The sequence below is a fragment of the Salmo salar genome, chromosome ssa12 (assembly GCF_905237065.1).
Source record: "Salmo salar chromosome ssa12, Ssal_v3.1, whole genome shotgun sequence".
NCBI classification, from domain to species: domain Eukaryota; kingdom Metazoa; phylum Chordata; class Actinopteri; order Salmoniformes; family Salmonidae; genus Salmo; species Salmo salar.
The window spans coordinates 80,500,953-80,516,557 of record NC_059453.1 but is presented as its reverse complement, the minus strand read 5'-3'; the positions used below and the strand labels follow the sequence as shown (position 1 = coordinate 80,516,557).

At 42.9% G+C, this 15,605-nt stretch overlaps 1 protein-coding gene across 1 annotated transcript in view; it reads right to left on the bottom strand.

The window, feature by feature from the left end:
• The window catches only part of LOC106565743 (microphthalmia-associated transcription factor), a 29,040-nt gene extending 13,791 nt beyond the window's left edge, over nucleotides 1–15,249 (bottom strand). The window contains exon 1 of the mRNA XM_014133193.2: nucleotides 14,952–15,249. Coding sequence (XP_013988668.2) covers nucleotides 14,952–15,128 — 177 coding nt within the window. The 5' untranslated portion in view covers nucleotides 15,129–15,249. The remainder of the gene's footprint in view (nucleotides 1–14,951) is intronic.
• Nucleotides 15,250–15,605: the final 356 nt, after the last annotated feature.

Sequence of the window (15,605 nt, the reverse complement as noted above, 5' to 3'; positions counted from 1 at the left end):
AAGCCATAAGAACAGCTAATCAAAAGCCTCGCTACTGTTATTTTATTGTTGCTCCTTAATTATTTGTTATTGTTCTATTTTTCTTCTTTTTTATTTTTCTTTGTTATTTTATTTATTTTTTACTTAAGTTTATTTTATGAAATACTTTATTAATACTTATTTTTCTTAAAACTGCATTGTTGGTTATGGGCTTGTAAGTAAGCATTTCACTGTAAGGTATACTCCTGTTGTATTCGACTTTGTGACAAATACAATTTGATTTAATTTGAATTAGATGGTTACAGTTCATGGTTCTTATTGATATGGATTATTATTTTGACTTTCTCCAAAATGAAGGCCATTATGCCAATAATAGGTTATCCCTAGACATTTGAAATATCTTTATGCCTAGAAGGACCCTATGATCACTCGGGCTACACAGCTGATGCCTGCTGGACTGTTCATTAACACGGTACTTCATTTTGTTTATCTGTCGGCCCCAGCCTCGAACTCAGGCCCTGTGTGTAGCTAACTGACCCTCTCCGTCCATTCATCGCCATTTACCCGTTGTTGTTGTCCTAGCTGTTTACCCGTAGTTGTCTCACCCGTTGTTGTCTTAACTCTCCCAATCAACACCTGTGATTGCTTTATGCCTTCCTCTAATGTCAATATTCCTTGTATACTTTTGTTTAGGGCAGCTCTCATTGTTTTATTTTACTGTGGAGCCCCTAGTCCTGCTCAACATGCCTCAGATAGCCCCATTGTCCCACCCCCCACACATGCGGAGACCGCACCTAGCTTAACTGGTGCCTCCAGTGATACAACCTCTCTCATTGTCACTCAATGCCTAGGTTTACCCCCACTGTACTCGCACCCTACCATACCCTTGTATGTACACTATGCCCTGAATCTATCCTACCACACCCAGAAGACTGCTCCTTTTATTCTCTGTTCCCAAAGCACTAGACGACCAGTTCTTATAGCATTTAGCCGTACCTTCATCCTACTCCTCCTCTGGTGATGTAGAGGTTAACCCAGGCCTTGTGTGTCCCCAGGCGCTCTCATTTATTGACTTCTGCAACCGTAAAAGCCTTGGGTTCATGCATGTTAACATCAGAAGCCTCCTCCCTAAGTTTGCTTTATTCACAGCTTTAGCACACTCCGCCAACCCTGATGTCCTAGCTGTGTCTGAATCCTGGCTTAGGAAAGCCACAATAAAATCTGAAATTTCCATCCCCAATTACAACATTTTCTGTCAAGACAGAACTGCTAAAGGGGGCGGAATTGCAATCTACTGTAGAAGTAGCATGCAGAGTTCTGTCCTACTATCCAGGTCTGTGCCCAAACAATTCGAGCTTCTACTTTTAAAGATCCATTTCAATAAGCATTTCTCTACAGCTGGCCATTCTTTCCACCTGGCTACCAAAACCCCGGCCAACAGCTCTGCACCCCCTGCAGCAACTGGCCCAAGCCCCCACCGCTTCTCCTTCACCCAAATCCAGACAGCTGATATCTTGAAAGAGCTGCAAAATTTGGATCCCTACAAATCAGCTGGGCTAGACAGTCTGGACCCTCTCTTCCTAAAATTATCTGCCACCATTGTTGCAACCCCTATTACTAGTCTGTTCAAGCTCTCTTTCGTATCATCTGAGATTCCTAAAAATTGGAAAGCAGCTGTGGTCATCCCCCTCTTCAAAGGGGGAGACACTCTAGACCCAAACTATTACAGACCTATATCCATCCTGCCCTGCCTTTCTAAAGTCTTTGAAAGCCAAGTGAACAAACAGATCATCGACCATTTCGAATCCCACCGTACCTTCTCCGCTATGCAATCTGGTTTCTGAGCTGGTCACGGGTGCACCTCAGCCACGCTCAAAGTCCTAAACGACATGACCGCCATCGATAAAAGACAGTACTGTGCAGATGTCTTCATCGACCTGGTCAAGGCTTTCAACTCTGTCAATCACCGTAATCTTATCGGCCGACTCAACAGCCTTGGTTTCTCTAATGACTGCCTAGCCTGCTACACTAACTACTTCTCAGATTGAGTTCAGTGTTTCAAATCGGAGGGCCACAGGGTTCAATTCTCGAGCCGACTCTTTTCTCTGTATCTATCAATGATGTCGCTCTTGCTGCGGGTGATTCTTTGATCCACCTCTACGCAGACGACACCATTCTGTATACATCTGGCCCTTCTTTGGACACTGTGTTAACAAACCTCCAAACAAGCTTCAACACCATACAACATTCCTTCCGTGGCCTCCAACTACTCTTAAAAGATAGTAAAATGAAATGCATGCTCTTCAACCGATCGCTGCCCGCACCCGCCCGCCCGCCCGACATCCCTACTCTGGACGGTTCTGACTTAGAATATGTGGACAACTACAAATACCTAGGTGTCTGGCTAGACTGTAAACCTTCCAGACTCACATTATGGATCTCCAATCCAAAGTTAAATCTAGAATCGGCTTCCTATTTCGCAACAAAGCCTCCTTTACTCATGCTACCAAACATACCCTCGTAAAACTGACTATCCTACCGATCCTTGACTTCGGGGATGTCATTTACAAAATAGCCTCCAACACTCTACTCAGCAAATTAGATGCAGTCTATCACAGTTCGATCCGTTTTGTCACCAAAGCCCCATATACTACCCACCACTGCGACCTGTATGCTCTCGTTGGCTGGTCCTTGCTACGTATTCGTCGCCAAACCCACTGGCTCCAGGTCATCTATAAGTCTTTGCTAGGTAAAGCTCCGCCTTATCTCAGCTCACTGGTCACCATAGCAACACCCCCCGTGGCACGCGCTCCAGCAGGTATATTTCAATGGAAATCCCCAAAGCCAACACCTCCTTTGGCCACCTTTCCTTCAAGTTGTCTGCTGCTAATGACTGGAACGTATTGCCAAAATCACTGAAGTTGGAGACTTATATCTGCCTCACTAACTTTAAGCGTCAGCTGTCGGAGCAGCTTACCGATCTGCAGCTGTATACAGCCCATCTGTAAATAGCCCATCCAACCAACTACCTACCTCATCCCCATATTTGTTTTTGTTTTTCTGCTCTTTTGCACACCAGTATTTCTACTTGCACATCCACATCTGCACGTATATCACTCCAGTGTAAATTGCTAAATTGTAATTACTTTGCCACTATTGGCCTATTTATTGCCTTACCTCCTTACTTCATTTGCACACGCTGTATACAGATTTTTGTATTATATTATTGACTGTACATTTGTTTATCCCATGTGTAACTGTTGTTTTTGTCGCACTACTTTGCTTTATCTTGGCCAGGTCGCAGTTGTAATTGAGAACTTGTTCTCAACTGTCCTACCTGGTTAAATAAAATAAAAATAAAGAGCCTCCATACTTCCATCATAACGGTCAATTTTGAATGAGGAAAAAAAAATATTACAGGGTTAGTTTGGTAAAACTAATCCCATCCGAATAGTCCACCGGAAAAACAAACATGCTGGGATAAGTTTTGCAGGCTCACAAAACACAGTGCAAAAACAACTACCCACAACCCCAAAGAAAAACACACACTACTATATAGGACTCCCAATCAAAGGCAACTCAACACATCTGCCTTCAATTGGGAGTCCAATCACCAACACAACACTTAACACACAGAAACCCTGCCACGTCCTGACCAAAACTAATACAATTGCTCCCTCTGCTGGTCAGGACGTGACATACATAACCGAAGTTATATAGTAATACTAGTCCCATGCCAATAGGGCTTATTGGTCATACTAGGCTACCATGCTAAAATGTTTGCTAGCCTAACTTCCTAGCATGGGCAAAAATGAACCAACTAAGTTAGATAGCTAGCTAGTTAATGTGCACCTACTACATCTAAGCTACATATTGCACTTCAATCGTCTCAGGCCAGGCTATCATAATCATTGGCCTGTACAGAGAATTAAGTAAAAACACTAAGTCCAAATACCCATCTCCATTCATGGTTTATGAAAAGAAGGATTTAGCTAGCTAGCTACACCAGGACATCAACACATCACATGCTACCAGAAACCAATGCTTTTGATGTGATTTGATTGGTGTGATGCTAAATCCAAACAGGCCTCCCTTGGGGGACGTTTTGCTTCGCCAAGATCACCCACAGTTTAGCTCAATGCAACGCTGAATGGTTAAATAGTTTATCAATGTTTTATCAATGGCAGCCAAATGCTCGCTGGCATCCATCCATCAAATGCTACAGTGGCAACATGTCATACTCTTTTTGTCCAGACAGCATCAGATACATGGGCTACACATACTGCGGCTTTTGGGTGCTGTTTCACTCGCTCTGATTATTTCTCCTGTGGGATAGATACAGCCAATTGCTAATTGAATGAAAATTATGAAAACACAGAGACGAAAGAGAAATTGTTTTCTAATTAAAAAAAATGCATTGGTCAAATTTTTGGGACAGCCTGGCTTCCTTTGGCCTCCATGAATAAATGGCACTGATTATTTTCCTCCTGGAACAAAAGGGATCAAATTAAGATCCGACATACTGTAGGATCTTAATTTGACCAGTATTGTTTTAGCAAAATAATCCTGCAGCAACAGAATTTAAATGTTTAGTCCATAATGTTGCTTGGTCGGTGGTAAGGCTATTAGCTGGACAAAAGCAGGCTAAAATACTGTTAATATAACCGTGTGTTAGTGCAGGTTTTCAGCGAATTTATGTAAATCTCAAAGCCCATCTGCATTTCCTGTGGTGCAGGAAAATTCTCAGCAACAAAAGAGTGATCAAATTAAGATCCAAAATCTGTAGGAAGAGAGTCCTCAGAAATCCAGAGTTATGTTGGTCTTCTTACTGAACTATGTTGAAACAAAGACCTTTTTCACATTGCTGGGTTTTGACAAAGCATTAAACCTCAGAGCTGGGCTCACCAAAATGAGGAGCACAATGATAAAGCATTATGCAGCTCCACACTAGGCCCCGAGCTGAACATTTCCAAAGTTCAACCCGACTACCAACTATCAGAGGGAAGGAAAAGACAGCAAGTCTACTCCGCACGTGGAGCTAAATCTGATGGTATTTAAAAGTCAACTGTATGGAAAGCATCTCCACTTAGTGCAGTCTGGGCAACCTTATCTGATATCTAATCAATACAGTTTATGAATTTAGATGATTTAAAAGGCTATTTATTTATTAAGCTAGACTGAGTCCCCTTCCAGTTCAGCCCTCTCCGACTCCTACTGTGCCCACCCAGGTGAAGCTTTGTTGAGCTCAATGGTTACAAAATACCTTATTGATGTCAAGCTGTGATAATCATCCTAAAAGCCACTAATCCTAACTCTGCACTACCCGCCACTACCCACCACTAACCACCAGAGCACTACCATAGCCTCTACAGGTCAGAACCAAACAGAAAATATGACTCTCAAGTGATAAGCTCTAATAAAACCGTTATTGTTATTGTACTGTAAAAAGTATCAGGTACGGATCAAAAGTGTACATTTTCACCCCACACGAACAATGTGATCTTTCCTCAGTCTGTATAACTGTAGCACAGGTTTGATTGAACATTCTGTAGAAGATCCCTTGGAACACAGATAATGTCTATAAGAACAATCGTTAATTTTAGTTTTTTTGCTCATTTGTCTGTTAATGTTTGTCTGTTCTGGTTTCAAGTAATTGGGGAGCTGAGTAGACGCCATACATCTGGGTCCCCCAATAGGATATATATATATATATATATATATATACAAAAGTATGTGGACACCCCTTATTTCAGCCACACCCGTTGTTGACAGGCGTATGAAATCAAGCACACACCCATGCAATCTCTATAGACAAACATTGGCAGTAGAACAGCCTTACTGAAGAGCTCAACATGCCAACGTCATAGGATGCCACCTTTCCTACAAGTCAGTTTGTCAAATTTCTTCCCTGCTAGAGCTTCCCCGTCAACCGTAAGTGCTATTATTGTGAAGTGGAAATGTCTGGGCGCAATAACGGCTCAGCCGCGAAGGAATAGGCCACACAAGCTCACAGAACTGGATCGCTGAGTGCTGAAGCACGTAAAAATTGTTTGTCCTCAGTTACAACACTCACTACAGAGTTCCAAACTTCCTCTGGAAGCAATGTCAGCACAATAACTGTTCCTCGAGAGCTTGAGGAAATGGTTTCCATGGCCGAGCAGCCACACACAAGTCTAAGATCAATATGCTCAATGCCAAGAGCTGGTTGGTGGTGTAAAGCTCGCCACCATTGGACTCTGGAGCAGTGGAAACGCGTTCTCTGGAGTGATGAATCATGCTTCACCATCTGGCAGTCCGATGGAGTAATCTTGGTTTGGCGGATGCCAGGAGAACGCTACCTGGCGAATGCATAGTGCCAACTGTAAAGTTTGGTGGAGGAGGGATAATGGTCTGGGGTTGTTTTTCATGGTTCAGTCTAGGCCCTTTAGTTCCAGTGAAGGAAAATCTTAATGCTACAGCATACAATGACATTCTAGACGATTCTGTGCTTCCAACTGTGTCAACAGTCTGGGGAAGGCCCTTTTCTGTTTCAGCATGACGATGCCCCCGTGCACAAAGCGAGGTCCATAGAGAAATGGCTTGTCGAAATAGGTGTGGAAGAACTTGATTGGCCTGCACAGAGCCCTGACCTCAAATCCATCGAACACCTTTGGGATGAATTGGAATGCAGACTGCGAGCTAGGCCTAATAGCCCAAACTCATTGCCTGACCTCACTAATGCTCTTGTGGCTGAATGGAAGCAAGTCCCTGCAGCAATGTTCAAACAACGAGAGGAAAGCTTTCATAGCAGCAAAGGAGGACCAACACCATATTAATGCCCATGATTATGGAATGAGATGTTCGATGAGCAGGTGTCCACATACTTTTGGTCATATACAATGCATTCAAAAAGTATTCAGAACCCTTGACTTTTGAAACATTTTGTTACGTTACAGCCTTATTCTAAAATTGATTGAATTGTTTTTTCCCCTCATCAATCTATAAGCAAAACCCCATAATGACAAAGCAAAAGCTGTTTTTTTGAAAATGCTGCACATTTATTAAAAATAAACAACTGAAATATCACATTAACTTAAGTATTCAGACGCTTTACTCAGTACTTTGTTGAAGCACCTTTGTCAGCGATTACAGCCTTGAGTCTTCTTGGGTATGACGTTACAAGCTTGGCACACCTGTATTTGGGGAGTTTCTCCCATTCTTCTCTGCATATCCTCTCAAGCTCTGTCAGGTTGGATGGAGAGTGTCGCTGCACAGCTACTTTCAGGTCTCTCCAGAGATGTTAGATCGGGTTCAAGTCTGGGATCTGTCTGGGCCACTCAAGGACATTCAGAGGCTTGTCCCGAAGCCAATCCTGTGTTATCTTGGGTGTGTGCTTAGGGTCGTTGTCCTCTTGGAAGGTGAACCTTTGCCCCAGCCTGAGAGCTCTGGAGCAGGTTATCATCAAGGATCTCTCTGTACTTTGCTCCATTCATCTTTCCCTCGATCCTGACTAGTCTAGTCTCCCAAAAATATACCCACAGCATTTTTTACATTTATTTAACTAGGCAAGTCAGTTAAGAACAAATTCTTATTTTCAATGACGGCCTAGGAACAGTGGGTTAACTGCCTTGTTCAGGGGCAGAACGACAGATTTGTACCTTGTCAGCTCGGGGATTTGATCTTGCAACCTTTCGGTTACTAGTCCAACACTCTAACCACTAGGCTACGCTGCCGCCCCAGCTGCCACCTCCTATGCTTTACCATACTGCTGCCAGGTTTCCTCCAGACGTGACGCTTAGCATTCTGGCCAAAGAGAATCTTGTTTCTCATGTTCTGAGAGTCCTTTAGGGGCCTTTTGGCAAATTCTAAGTGGGCTGTCATGTGCCTTTTACTGAGTAGTGGCTTCCGTTTGGCCACTCTACTATAAAGGCCTGATTGGTGGAGTGCTGCAGAGATGGTTGTCCTTCTGGAAGGTTCTCCCATCTCCAGATGGAGGAACTCTGGAGTTCTGTCAGAGGGACCATTGGGTTATTGGTCCCCTCCCTGACCAAGGCCCTTCTCCCCCAATTGCTCAGTTTGGCCGGGCAGCCAGCTCTAAGAAGAGTCTTGGTGGTTCCAAACGTCTTCCATTTAAGAATGATGGAGGCCAATGTCTTCTTGGGGACCTTCAATGCTGCAGAAATGTTTTGGTACCCTTCCCCAGATCTGTGCCTCGACACAATCATGTGTCAGAGTTCTATGGACAATTCCTTTGACCTCATGGCTTGGTTTTTGCTCTGACATGCACTGTCAACTGTGGGACCTTATATAGACACGTGTGTGCCATTCCAAATCATGTCCAATCAATTGAATTTACCACAGGTGGAATCCAATCAAGTCGTAGAAACATCTCAAGGATGATCAATGAAACAGGATGCGCCTGAGCTCAATTTTGAGTCTCATAGCAAAGGGTCTGAATACTTATGTAAATAAGGCATTTCTGTTTTTATTTGAAATAAATTTGCACAAATTTCTAAAATCCAGTTTTTTCTTTGTCATTATGAGATATTGTGTGTAGATTGATGAGGAAAACCATGTATTTAATTAATTTTAGAATAAGGCTGTAACGTAACAAAATGTGGAAAAGGGGAAGGGGTCTGAATACTTTCCGAATGCACTCTATATACAGACTGCTCTTCTCTGTGTCACGGAGGCTCTCCGCACTGCTAAAGCTAACTCTCTCTCCTCTGCTCTCATCCTCCTAGACCTATCTGCTGCCTTTGATACGGTGAACCATCAGATCCTCCTCTCCACCCTCTCCGAGTTGGGCATCTCCGGCGCGGCCCACGCTTGGATTGCGTCCTACCTGACAGGTCGCTCCTACCAGGTGGCGTGGCGAGAATCTGTCTCCGCACCACGTGCTCTCACCACTGGTGTCCCCCAGGGCTCTGTTCTAGGCCCTCTCCTATTCTCGCTATACACCAAGTCACTTGGCTCTGTCATATCCTCACATGGTCTCTCCTATCATTGCTATGCAGACGACACACAATTAATCTTCTCCTTTCCCCCTTCTGATAACCAGGTGGCGAATCGCATCTCTGCATGTCTGGCAGACATATCAGTGTGGATGACAGATCACCACCTCAAGCTGAACCTCGGCAAGACGGAGCTGCTCTTCCTCCCGGGGAAGGACTGCCCGTTCCATGATCTCGCCATCACGGTTGACAACTCCATTGTGTCCTCCTCCCAGAGTGCTAAGAACCTTGGCGTGACCCTGGACAACACCCTGTCGTTCTCTACTAACATCAAGGCGGTGACCCGATCCTGTAGGTTCATGCTCTACAACATTCGCAGAGTACGACCCTGCCTCACACAGGAAGCGGCGCAGGTCCTAATCCAGGCACTTGTCATCTCCCGTCTGGATTACTGCAACTCGCTGTTGGCTGGGCTCCCTGCCTGTGCCATTAAACCCCTACAACTCATCCAGAACGCCGCAGCCCGTCTGGTGTTCAACCTTCCCAAGTTCTCTCACGTCACCCCGCTCCTCCGCTCTCTCCACTGGCTTCCTGTTGAAGCTCGCATCCGCTACAAGACCATGGTGCTTGCCTATGGAGCTGTGAGGGGAACGGCACCAACGTACCTTCAGGCTCTGATCAGGCCCTACACCCAAACAAGGGCACTGCGTTCATCCACCTCTGGCCTGCTCGCCTCCCTACCTCTGAGGAAGCACAGTTCCCGCTCAGCCCAGTCAAAACTGATCGCTGCTCTGGCACCCCAATGGTGGAACAAGCTCCCTCACGACGCCAGGACAGCGGAGTCAATCACCACCTTCCGGAGACACCTGAAACCCCACCTCTTTAAGGAATACCTAGGATAGGATAAAGTAACCCCCCCCCCCCCCCTAAAAGATTTAGATGCACTATTGTAAAGTGGTTGTTCCACTGGATATCATAAGGTGAATCCACCAATTTGTAAGTCGCTAAGAGCGTTAAACAATTTTGTAAGTGGATAAGAGCGTCTGCTAAATGACTTAAATGTAAATGTAAAAATGTACTGGTCAAAAGTTTGGACACACCTACTCCTTCAAGGGTTTTTATTTATTTTTACTATTTTCTACATTGTAGAATCATAGTGAAGACATCAACACTATGAAATAACACATATGGAATCATGTAGTAACCAAAAAAAGTGTTCAACAAATAAAAATATATTTTATATTTGAGATTCTTCAAAGTAGCCACCCTTTGCTTGATGACAGCTTCGCACACTCTTGGCATTCTCTCAGCCAGGTAGTCACCTGGTATGCATTTCAATTAACAGGTGTGCCTTCTTAAAAGTTCCTTTGTGGAATTTCTTTCCTTTTAATACGTTTGAGCCATTCAGTTGTGTTGTGACAAGGTAGGGGTGGTATACAGAAGATAGCCCTATTTAGTAAAATATTAAGTCTATTTTATGGCAAGAACAGCTCAAATAACCAAAGAGAAACAACAGTCCATCGTTACTTTAAGACATGAAGGTCAGTCAATCGGAACATTCGAAGAACTTTTCAAGTTTCTTCAAGTGCAGTCGCAAAAACCATCAAGCGCGTTGATGAAACTGGCTCTCATGAGGACCGCCACAAGAAAGGAAGATCCAGATTTACCTTTGCTGCAGAGGATAAGTTCATTACAGTTACCAGCCTCAGATTGCAGCGCAAATAAATGCTTCACAAAGTTCAAGAAACAGACACATCTCAACATCAACTGTTCAGAGGATACTGCGTGAATCAGTCCTTCAAGGTCAAGAAGAAACCACTACTAAAGGACACCAATAAGAAATAGAGACTTGCTTGGCCCAAGAAACATGAGCAATGGACCTTAGACCGGTGGAAATCTGTCCTTTGGTCCAACTGCCGTGTCTTTGTGAGACGCAGAGTAGGTGAACGGATGATCTCTGCAGGGAGGAGGAGGTGTGATGGTGTGGGTGTGCTTTGCTGGTGACACTGTCTGTCATCCAATCTGGTTTGCGCTTAGTGGGACTATCATTTGTTTTTCAACAGGACAATGACCCAACATACCGCCAGGCTGTGTAAGAGCTATTTGACCAAGAAGGAGAGTGATGGAGTGCTGCATCAGATGACCTGGCCTCCACAATCACCCGACCTCAACCCAATTGAGATGGTTTGGCCACAGAGTGAAGGAAAAGCAGCCAACAAGTGCTCAGCATATATGGGAACTCCTTCAAGACTTTTGGAAAAGCATTCCAGGTGAAGCTGGTTGAGAGAATGCCAAGAGTGTGCAAAGCTGTCATCAAGGCAAAGGGTGGCTACTTTGAAAAATCTCAAATATAAAATAGATTTTGATTTGTTTAACACTTTTTTGGTTGCTACAGGATTCCATATGTGTTATTTCATAGTTTTCTTGTCTTCAATATTATTCCTCAATGTAGAACATAGTGCAAATAAAGAAAAACCCTTGAATGAGTTGGTGTCCAAACTTTTGACTGGTACTGTATATATATATATATATATATATATATATATATATATATAATTTTCGTTGTTAGACATAAAATACAATTACAAATCACCAGGAAATCAGCTCAACATGATTTTAATTTAGGAAATATGTTCCCAAGTATTTCCCCGCCTAAATAGAGGGGCACTATGTGCTCGTATCCCAATGTAATCATGGTTTTAAATGGTTCTGTTCATGTGAAATACTATATCTGTGTCACGACTTCCGCCGAAGTCAGTCCCTCTCATTGTTCGGGCGGCGTTCGGCGGTCGACGTCACCGGTCTTCCAGCCATTGCTGATCCACTTTTCATTTTCCATTTGTTTTGTCTTTGTTTTCTACACACCTGGTTTCTATTCCCCAATTACATGTTCATTATTTAACCCTCTGTTTCCCACATGTTAGTGTACGTGTTTATTGATTGTTCATGACGGTACTTGTCGGCTGGTTATGTTTGCCGGGTTATGTATTTATTTTCGAGTGACCGGTATTTCTCCGCACCTTTAGTATTGTCTGTATACTGGTGCTGTCGTGGAATTAAAACACTTGTACACTAATTTCTACTCTCCTGCGCCTGATTCACTGCACCAGTTACCCACCGCCTGACAATCTGTTTGGGCTTTATGCGGTCAATTTGCAGTTTGCAAATTATTTACAATTGTGTTCCGGCCCCCCGACCATCCGCTCACTAAAATAAATCGGCCTGCGGCTGAATGGAATTGGGACCCCTGCCATACATAAAAATACGTTACCACCAAACAACAACTTAAGTGTTTTCTTGAGTACCCAACACCAGATAAATCACATTAACCACTGAGAATCAACAAACAAATGTACTGTATACAGTACCAAGGTTAAGCTAGACTTTATTGTAAGTCTGTGCACAAATGGCTATATGTACCTATGAAAGATTGTATTTATAGTGGCTAGTGAGCAGTTCACTTGGAATCCAATAAGTAGGATTGTAGTCTTCTTGGTCTGTGTTTAGACAGGCAGCCCAATTCCAATTCTAATCTTTTTGTGAAGAAAAACAATATCTGATGTGAAAGATCTAATGTTATCGGTCAAAAGACAAATTAATGGAAAAAATATCAGAATTGGACTGCCTGCTTAAACGCAGCCTTGGGGAGAGGACTTATGAACTTCACCAGGTTTTCATGACATTAACAATTTTATTAAGGGTCACTCATATAGTAATTAAGAAATTGTATTTTTGGTATGTGCTACCCGAAATCTCAAACATTAACTGTGATAATGTGTCTGATAATTTTGAGCTCATTGGATACCAACCTATGATCATTATTTCAATGCAGTAGTTTTTTTTCTTAAACAAGCTCAAGAATGAAAGTATTGGGCCTAATTACAAGCATTCTTTGCTGACTTAGTGTTCTGTGTGTGGTAAAACTCTGTGCCTGCCATTGTCTTGATCCCTGAACTGGATTCTTACTAGTTTCTTGCGGGGTCAGAGGTAACTTTGCTAATTAAGGGTCTCCTCGGTCTTTAGACAAACTCATCTGAGCTTAATGTTTTCACTTTCATGGCCCAGCGGCTCTGCCTGGTACCTCTCTAAGCTAATTTTGCCTGCCTGCATAGTTTTGGTGGGACCCTGTTAATCTAGGCATAGCCAGGTCAAGTACAAACTGCCACAATACATTTACCAAGGTCTTTAGATTCTGGTTGGTAATTTTTACAATGAAAGAAAACCCTACACATCTAAGAACCTCTTTAATGTTAATTATTTCTCCAGTTACTAACCCCAAAGCTTTCCTGGAAACAGTTTGATGCTCCAGTAAAGCCTCACAGCTCAGTTTTAACGTTATTGAATGTAAAATGTATGATATTCTCAGAAAATATCTTAAAACCAAAGAAACTTGAAAAAACAACATTTATCAAAACAAAACATGAACCAACGTGTTTTGCAAGGTTGTAGTAGGGTGGGGCCACACCACTGTGTGACTCAAATAGAAATAAGACGTCTGATAAGTCTGCAGCAGAATGGAGATACAAGGCTATCAAATGTGGACAAACTCTGCTGGTCACTACTCAGACTACTCTGATAATCAGAATGTAAGTAGAATATAAAAATGTTCAAAAAATACTTCCATATCAAAAACTTGCAGATAATTTCCCCTAAAAACGATTGTGTGCCACGTGTGCAGTTAGGAGCGGATATTTTGCTCACATACAGTAGATCTCTCATTGTTTACCAATAGCATCTCTATCAGAACACCTATAGATGTGGGATCTTAATTTGATCACTCTTTTGTTGCTGAGAAATGCAGATGAGCTTTGTGATTTACTGAAAACACACACTAACACACGGCTATATTAACAGTATTGCACTTTTCATGTAGCCTACTTTTGTCCAGCTAATAGCCTAACCACCGCTCAAGCAACATTATGGAGTAAATATTCAAATCCTGTTGCTGCAGGATTATTTAGCTGTGGCAATATAGGTCAAATTAAGATCCTACATCTGTATAACATTGCTAGATTCTTTACTCAAATATCTTATTAGCCACAACTGCAGCACATGCACATCTCTGACTATTCATCTCTGGTGGAGCATTTAGTAGAAGAGGAAACGCAGCCAAACAATCAGTCAACCAGCATAAGCAAAAATAAACATACAGTTTATAACTACTGAGACTAATGGCAGACAAATGCATGCTATTAGTCTCCAATACTGAGCCAATCTTATTCTGCTAGGATGTTATGATTTAACACATTTAAAACACAGAGAGTTGCTGCTTGACTCCCTTTCCTGTTTATAACAATCACATACTGTACATTCTCCATGCAGTAGGTTCGTTTGATCAGGAGAATTTGGCATCAAATAACAATGGGTTGTAAATCTACACGGATCATCTTTGTAAAACCAGTTATCACGACGATTAGTGACAGTCAAATAAAACAACGAATACATGCAATGTAGAGAATATCAAATCTTACCCGTTGTTGATTCCTAAGAGTTGGCTTGGGTAAACATTGGTTTCTACATCAGTAACATCCTCTGTCTCATTACAAAAACATAATACTACTACAATCAGTTTTTAGAATCCACTCGGACATACCAGAAATCAAAGCAATGAAAATACGTCAATGTAGTGGAGAAAATAGGATTAAACATGTTGAATGTCTGGAAACAGAGGAATTCTTTCAGGAGATAATCCCCACTATGGATTTAACACAGTTCAGTCTTAAAGAGCTGTAATGTTTTGTTTTAAAGTGGCACCGTCACCAGAATTTCTGTAGCATAACCTAGTTAAATTAACAATCTAAACAAAATGCTATAAACTGTAATCTGTTTGTAATCACGTTTAATCAAGGATCTAAATGAAATTCAGAAAAACTGGGCACTGAAAGACAATTCCACTGCAGCACTAACAATAGGAACCCATGTACCTAGGAAACTATCAGTAAAAGTTTCAGATGAGAACCCCTACCTTCTGGCAGCTCCTCTAGTGAGTGGTGAACGAGAGTGTCCAAAATTACCTGCCTGGCACTGTAGACGGTTTACCTTGAGGATTTCCATGGGCACATGGGTCACAGTGGGCAGGTTGGAGGGCAGCGTGACATTGATGGGAGGGGTCTGGGGGCTGCTGGGGTGCAGGAGATGGTGTGAGGGGTGCCTGGTGCTCCTCTCTCTCTGTTCCCTCTGTTCCCGCTGGTCCTGCTCCTGGAGCTGGTCCTGCATCAGCTGCTGGTGGAGCAGGACACGTGACGTCACTGCGGGGAGCACTATGGGGCTCTGGGGGGGCTTGGGGAACCCATGTTGGTCCAGAAGATCACTGCAGTCCACGGCCCAACCAGAGCAGGGCAGTGGTGGGGAGAAAGTCACAGTCAATCAGGACACACACAGTGAGGCTGATTGCATTATTCTGAGCCATCCAGGTTTAAACAAACATATTAGAATACAATTCAATGAGAGAGGGAGGTAGAGAGAGGCATTATGAGTATGTGTTGGGAGCATGAGAAGGAGGATATGTCAAAGAGGTAAATAGTATGAAGGTAGCAAGCAGGTGCAGTTACAGATGTAGGACCTTAATTTGACCTTTATTGTCGCAGCAACATAATCCTGCAGCAACAGGATTTGAATGTTTAGTCCACAATGTTGCTTGATCAGTGGTTATGCTATTAATGAACTGAGGCTTCATGCAAAGTGGAATACTAA